Genomic DNA, 8,264 nt, shown 5'->3' on the forward strand with positions numbered 1-8,264 from the left:
AGCGAACTGGTCAGTGTTTCCACCAGTTATGATCAGAACCATTGTTATCAAGCACGCATCAACAAGAGAGGGTGTTGCACAATGGATGAGACTATTACATGCAAGACTATTTCCAACCTGTAGAATATGATCTGCCTACTGATGTCTTCATGGTTGTTTTTTGGTTCCAGCTGAGAACCAACTTATCGGGCCCTGAGCCAATTTATTTTAGGTCAAAATGCTCTGAACGGTTCAAAATTAAGTGTGTAGGTGTATGTACAACATGTTGTAGCATGTCTGTTTACATTATTTGATTTATTTTTTAACAATTTCAGGGAGAACGGTGTACAGATATGTATGTTTCTGTTTCTTTTTACAGTATTAAATGAGAACTGCAACAAATCTGATCACTGATTAATCATCGTGGTCATTTTTACAAGTAAAAATCCCCCCAAAATGTGCTCTTTCCAGCCTCTTACATGTGCAGATTTCCTGTTTTTCCTCTCCTTGTATGATGTCAAACTGAATACCTTCAGGTTCAGAATCGTTGTTCAGACATATCAGACATTTAAAAGGCAAAAGTATTCAGCAGATGTATCAATAATCTAAATAATCGTCAGGAGGAAGCCCTAAATTTTGTTTCCCAGTACTATAATAAACAGAAATAGACATATTAGTGTGTGTAAAACAATAAAACTTTTATCAGTCATTCAGGTTGGCAGACAGTGACTTTATTGGTCACTTATTATACAACAGTCAGTAGAACAGACAGTTTATTACACAGTGATCATCGTTCAGCTCTGTCAACAACATGACGGGCATCAGCATGAAAACACACAACAAGTAGTTCAAGTACTGGAGGAGGTTAAACACTGCAGTGGACAGAGTCTGCAAAACTTTACTAATATTTTTCTACATGTTCACATATAGTGAGGGGACTTTAGTTATTCTAGTTTTTATCCAAAGGACAGTGAGGACTGCAGTGCTTAAAGGCCATTTCAGAGCTTTGTAAGGGATGTTTTTGTCAGTTCACCTGACAGTATTTTCTTACATAAATGAAGATTCACAATCCTTTTTTTCTCATTATTGCTCCTTTAGGTGTTTGTACTGATCTTGTGCACAATTTCAGGTCCTGTAAAATGACTTAAATTCACATATGATGGGTTCTCTTTACATGTTGGGCAACGGAAATCAAGCGCAACTCCATCATCCAGCATCTGTAGTCTGAGTTTTGTGTTTTTTAGCTCGGAGCAGAATGGAGATTAATCCCAGAGGACAGATTGTGAACAGAAGACGCGGTTCCTCTGTGGTTCAACAGGGCTGAATCAAGTTTAAAACTCACTTGGCACTGGACTAACTTGGCCGCATATACAGAACACTTGTGCCATCATCAGTTAAATCCAACATGTTTACGTTAAATAATCACTAAATTATGTCTTAGTCAAAATTAAGATTTGATGTCTTGACTGTCACAGGTGTTGATTTAGAAGCAGTTGTGACATCTAGAAATTGATTTTAGATACTACTGTTGGTTTATAAAGCACTAAATGGTTTAGGGCCAAAATATATTTCTGATCTTCTGCTACATTAGGAAACATCCTGACCTTTCAGGTCGTCTGGGACAGGTTTGCTTTGTGTCCCCGGAGTCAAAACTAAATATGGAGAAGCAGCGTTTAGCATTTATGCACCAAATATCTGGAACAAGCTCCCAGAAAACTGTAGGTCCGCCGCAACTTTCAGTTCTTTTAAATTTGGGTTGAGGACTTTCCTGTTTGTTGCTGCCTTTTATCAAATCAAAAAATTAATTTCTCACACTGCACTGTAACTTTTATGCCTGTTTTACTCTTTTTTAGCCTAATTTTATTTTTATTTTCTATTCTCTTGGCTCATTAATGATATTTTTGTGTTAAAATGCCCTTTAATAATGTGGGTTTTTTTGCAATTTGTATGTAAAGCACTTTGAATTGCCCTATTGCTGAAGTGTGCAATATAAAAAAAGTTGCCTTGGCTTACAAATGAATCCACGTCTTCAAGTGTCTGAGTGAACAAAGCATGTTTAGTTAAACTGGTGTTTTTCCCTTTAGGTATTCAACTCATGTTCTCTTTCAGTGACTCAGTTTAAGGAAAAATGCAATCCAAATTAGGAGCTCAGAAATACTCAGTGGAGAAGTTTCTGAGACTCGGTTACCAGGTGTTGAAATGATTGGTCAATAAGATGATGACAGAAAATTAATGCAAAAAAAAAAAAAAAAAAAAAAGGATATTCATTAAAGGTATTTATCAAGAAAAAAAAGCCAAAATCAGTTTGGTTATGAATTATCATGAAGTCAATTAAATATTTTAGGCTTGTTCTCTTCAGAGGAATATGCACAACAATACTGGCCTTATGATTCTCAGTCTTCGAGAGGGCCCTGTGTCAAAACTGATGTGCTGCATATTGCTAAATAAATTAATTCTTCTACCAAATTACCTCTAACAGGATGGTCAGCACAGACCCACAGCTTATTTTAGCCCCTATGTGAATAATCCAGCAATGTCGGAGGGAAAAAACAAGCAATTTAAAGACGTGATTTTTAGGCTGGGGTATTGTGATTGCCATTTTATGAGGGAAATGATGACAAGTATTTAATAGATGCGACCTTACAAATAGTGTTTATGCTGTACTCTAATGTGTCGTTCAGTAATGTGTAGCGTCACTTCAAACAAGAAACCTGATGATCATGTTTGACAATTTAGGACAAACAGTTACAATAATGGACATGAAATAACAGATACTAAGGCTTTACCCCAATACACCTGCTGCCCCTGACACTCAGCCTAGAGGTAGGGCGTCCCGAGTCTTGTTGGGATAGAGGGGTAGGGTGAAGTTTTAGGCCCTCCGAACAGAGGTTTTCAGAGGTACAGACGAAACCTGGTGTTATGAGAAATCACTGCACAAACAGAAACCCACAATTAAATTCTCCTTCATTGATAAAGATTTTAAAATTACAATAACAATCATATTATCTTGGTTTAATATTTCAATGTATTATGGTCTATTATGCTGATGTCTCAGTAGCTAACTAGCTACTTAGCTAATGAAAAAATGTTATTGCCATTTTGACATATTTCCATGTTGTATTCCCCCATATTATGCCATACGACACCCAAAATGTACCTTAAGTCTAGCAGCAAAGTTGCTACACTTGTAACTGCTTCTCTCATATCAGTGCAGGCTGGCGGGGTAGCAGCACATGTTGCTAACGTTAGCCTACAAAGCAACACTAGCAGCCTGGTAATGAAGCACTGTTCTTTTTTAATTATTGACATGTTTGATCGATTGACAGTGTAAGGTGTGAATGAATCCCAAGAGTCCATGTTTTTCTGCGCCTTTCAGGTAAATTGTGATGTTATCATTTTATCTTGAGATCACGGAATTAAAAATATTCAGAGGCGGTCAGTAGTGCAGTGAACAGCAGCAGTGGAAGATAAGCCCAAATCAGCACCTATTACCAGTTTAATACAGAAACTCAGTTACTTCCAATAAAGTAAATGTTTTCTGACATAATTAATTTATATTATTACTCTCAGTGACCAACAGACGTACAGTGCATGTGAACATATTCAGACTGGAGGTATCACGTCTAACCAGCTCCTCTCGTTAGCAGGTAGACAGCAGAGATGGTGATGGCAGTGGCGGTGTAGGTAAATACAGCGTTGTAAAGAGTGTTTGCCCTGATTCGTTCTCCTAGCGTCCTCTGGGTCTCCTCTAGGCGATTCACCACCACTTCTGACTCCCACTGGTCCCCTCGCTCTGGTCTCTCTGGTGCTGCTAACTGCGGCTGAACAGCCTGTGTTTCAGCCTGAGGTGTGGTCTCCAGCAGCCTCTTCACCACCGACAAATCACCTTCGACTCTACCAAGCCCTTGCTCCAGGTGGCCCAGTTGTGGCCGGAGGGACTCCAGAAGTGACTCTGTTTTTTGGCTGCGGATGTGGAGGTCTTTTAAGGCTGAAAGAGGCACCGAGGGTGAGGCTGGGGCCGGAGCTCTCTTATCCTGAAGGCCAATGTCCCTCTGTGTGGAGGCGTCATTCAGAGTGACCCTGAGGCTGTCAATGATCGTTCGGAGCTCGTCCTGCTGGGAGCGATGATTTACAGCCTGGACTCTGAGGGCTTCCTGCAGGCTCTCTGGACCTTTCTGGGCCTCCAACAGCAGACTCTTCAATTCCTACAGATGAGAGAAGTGAAAATGTATCAGCTGGAACAAAGATCAATGCACACTGTTGTCCTGGTGGTGTGCTGATACAGATACAATATCTGTAACAATTAAGTGTAAAGTGCCAGTATGTGTGCAAAAGGAAAAAATGGCAATAAATCATAACAAACTCTTAAGCCCAGCCCGACCTCTGAGTGCATCAAACAAAAGACATTTTCTGTCAGTTCTGTACTTCATAAAGTTGCAAGTAGAGCAGAAACGACAAGTTAAGCAATCCAATTTCTATCATCTGCCCTCCTCACCTGCAGGCGGACGCGATTGATGTACGTTGATCCCATGACTCCGATGAGGGCTCCGAGCACGGAGCCGATGATGGACCAATTCTTGGTGCGTTCTGCTCTTGCCCTCTCCTTCTCGTGGCTCTCTCTGACACCTGCTGAAAACAAGGCGAACTTCTCCCTCTCCGATCCCTCTGCGTTCTCATATGCCGTCCGGAGACGACGCTCCTCCTGCAGTCAGGAGAGAGCACCGGGGGTGGTTCGTTATGAATTAACCCTTAACTGGTACATTACTGATCAGTTACATGTTTTATAGTTTTGTTAGTTTAAACAGTAAAATATAAAACAACCTAACAGATGCTTTACATGCATTTTCTTTCATCCTCTTTTAAACTTATATTTTTCAATTCAGCTAACCTGCAGTAGTTTGTGCTCCTGTGTGGCCAGCTCCAGGTACTGAGCCTCCTCCCTGGAGACTCTGTCCAGCCGATCTCTGACCTCTTTCAGTCTGACCTGCAGGGCCTCCAGGCTGGCATGAGCCTCACGCACCATCCCTCTGGCCACCATAAAGGCTGCCTCAGCCTGAAAGAAATTCACACGTCTCAGTATAGATCATTTGTCCTCAATAACTTGCTGGAGTTCATCTATATCTCAGGACAGCAATGAGCCATGGAGAACTCAGAGTCTGTAGTTTATTGAGTGTTCTCACTGACTATTAACATGCACACAGAACATCCTGCTTCTTACTGTCTGCTGACCTCAGTGACTTTGGTCTGGGCCTCGCGGACCTCATTGATCCCGACAAACTCCTCGTACCTCACCCACCAGTAGTTGACTGAGGCGGTGGCCGTCTGAGCTGTCCTCTGACCCCACTGCCTTCCCAAATCACCTGCATGCTGGAGAAGGGAAAGAAGGGAAAATCAGATGATAATGTCATGGTTATACAAAATTATTTATATAGTTCTAAAAAGTCAGTGACGCGTGGGGCTGTACAGTTGTTATAAACAGTCAGAAGAGACATTCCCTGTACCTGTAAGGCAGTTAGTGCACGTTCCTTCACCACCTCGGCTCCACTCTTCCCATCAGAAGGGGTAGGCTTAGTGGGTGGCGGGGAGCTGGGCTGGTGGTGAGCACTGTAGGTTCGGACCACAGTGATTCTGCCAGGCAGGGAGAGACATGATAGACAGCACGAGCCATGAGCCCGGAGACAGATCTGGGCTCCTCTGTACCTGACACAGTAAAGATATTGTTAATCATCAGCTTCAGCGTTGCGGATTATATGTAGAATCAGCCAAAAAAAAAAAAAAAGGAAAGAAAACTTAGCCACCCCCATATGGACTGCATTGTACAGACGTACCTCATTGAGAACAGCAGCAGGTGGAAAAGCAGCCCGAATCCTGTCAGAGCTTCACTTTCACTGCAGCTAAAGAGCCAACACCTGTGAGAAAAACAGTAAAAATAAAAATAAAATGATTGAAAAACTATCAAGTGTGAATATTAAAGAAGTTCACGGCATCTCATTTACACAATCAGCCAGAGGTGTGCTGCTGGGTCAAAGGGATCTGACTACTGGACTGGGTCCAGCTTCTTGGAATATATGTGACACAGCTGGTTTAAATTTCAGTTCTTGACAATTGACAGGTAATTCATTTAGACATTTGCAATGCAGTAATACATTAATCAATTTCTAAATAAGTTTCTGCATTTTTCCTAAAATGCACCTTATAAACTGGCAACAGAGTATGTGTACACTGATACTGACAGCCAGTGTAGACTGTGAATATCCACCCAGACAATTTATTGGTTGGGCTGTGATTTAAACAGCCAAAAAAAAGAGGCATTATTGCTACAAATGTGTGAGCCTATGTACATTTTGTATGTGCATCAAAATAAACATTATAGTTTATGCAATAGTTTGTGAAAATGTATATTTACAAATTAAATTAAAAACTCATCACAAAGAAAATATTTACTTTAACTATCAAATGTGACAGCATTGACTTTAAGTGCTTTTTCAAATAAAAATCACAATCCAGAGATGCCATTATGAAGGCAATTATCAAGAAGACTATTAACCATAATCTGTTGATAAAATGACATTTGTATGAAGTGTCATAACTTATACCTCATATAACTTACACATCATATAATTAGACATTTAAATGACCAGTGTGTAGGATTTAGGGAGAACTACTGGCAGAGTTCTCATGGATGTATAATCGCTTCAAGCAAAGAATTGTTGTGTTTTTGTTACCTTAGACTGAGTCATTTATATCTACACGCAGAGCGGGTCCTCTTCCACAGTCTGCCATGTTTCTACAGTAACCCATTACGGACAAACAACATGCAACATGCAACCTCACCACTAGATGCTACCATATCCTTCACACTGCTCCTGTAACTCCACAATTAGCCAACCCCTAACCTCATTAAAACTGCTTCTAAATGTACAGCCTGGGGGGTTGATGTGGACTGTTTATATAAAGCATGATGACTAACAGAGGTGGAGGAACTATTCTGATATTTTATTAAATTAAAAGTTGCGATACTGCACTGTAAAAATGCACTGTTACAAGTAAAAGTCCAGCATTCAAGAATTTACTTAAGTAAAAGTAAATTAGTATAAGCATAAAAACATACTTGGGTTGCAGCTATGTACTGGTTTCAAGGTATATCGTGATGTAAAAGTTAATAATTATCATAGCGTGTATGTTTGCTTATCTACGAAACTGAAACAAAAATATATAACTGGACAGATAATCTCCCCTTTATTTGAGTTATTTTCAACAGGGAGACTTTTTACACATACTTCCATTAACACAATGTTTTCAAGTTTCAATTATAGTAATGAAACATTTGTTCAACCAAAGATAACCCTTACATTTTCTTTTCTTTAAGGGTCACTCTTTCTGGTAATAATAGAAATTCTGTAATAACATGAAACTGGGATGTTATCTGAGATGGTAATCATACCATGAACATCTCATACCAGTGCAACCCTAAAACATACTTAAAGTACCCAAAGTAAAAGTACTCACTGGCCCATTCAAAATGAAATCACTGGATCATAGTTATTGATGTAATGCAATGTGAATGCATCACTAACGTTGAGGCTGGTAAATATATTATATCATATTATATTCTATTATATTTTATCTTAAATTATAATAATACATTATTGTTAAGGTGATTTATATGTGTTTGAATAAACTTAATCTACAAAGTGACAACTGTTGTCAAACTGTAAGAAAAAGTACAATATTTGCCCCCAAAATGTAGTTTGGTAGAATTATTAAGTAACATAAAAAGAAAATACTCAAGTAAAGTACAAGCACCTTAAAAACTGTACATAAGTCCAATGGTTAAGTAAATGTTCTTAGTTACATTACACCACTGCTTATCAACATACAACACTTCTAAAACTGACTGATACATCAAATGAAGAACCAGACAGACAAAAAAATTAAATCTACATGGTTTAACTTCACAAATGTAACTCAACCTTATATACCAATTTTCCCCCCAAGGTTAACTGACTCTTCTGCTCGTTTCCCTATTTCATCCCCAACCAGCTAGCTTTTAGCTCCACGTTGCTAACAGTTACCGGTAAACTGACTTTTTATGAGTATAACAATTCTGTCACATTTTAACCCTTACAGTAAAGTACAGAAATAAACCTACCTGTTTTATTCAACGATGTCAAATCATACATGTCACACAGACGCAGTTTCTTTTGGCTAATTAGTTAGCATGTCAAATGAAACAACCAGCAGCCAGGTGAACTTTCGTTCAGGCACAGAACAGTCGTACTATT

The 8,264-nt window shown here is 39.4% G+C and overlaps 1 protein-coding gene across 1 annotated transcript; it reads right to left on the reverse strand.

Annotated features, from left to right (window-relative positions):
* Window positions 1–696: 696 nt before the first annotated feature.
* ccdc51 (coiled-coil domain containing 51) lies at window positions 697–8,252 on the reverse strand. The gene is made up of 7 exons (XM_049594086.1): window positions 8,132–8,252; window positions 5,808–5,888; window positions 5,481–5,679; window positions 5,209–5,346; window positions 4,868–5,032; window positions 4,475–4,681; window positions 697–4,184 (listed from the first exon to the last, which is right to left on the reverse strand). Exons 2-7 carry the CDS (start codon window positions 5,810–5,812, stop codon window positions 3,603–3,605), a joined length of 1,296 nt encoding a protein of 431 aa, XP_049450043.1. The 5' UTR covers window positions 5,813–5,888; window positions 8,132–8,252; the 3' UTR covers window positions 697–3,602.
* Window positions 8,253–8,264: the final 12 nt, after the last annotated feature.

Source organism: Epinephelus fuscoguttatus, linkage group LG1 (genome assembly GCF_011397635.1).
Source record: "Epinephelus fuscoguttatus linkage group LG1, E.fuscoguttatus.final_Chr_v1".
Lineage (NCBI taxonomy): Eukaryota > Metazoa > Chordata > Actinopteri > Perciformes > Serranidae > Epinephelus > Epinephelus fuscoguttatus.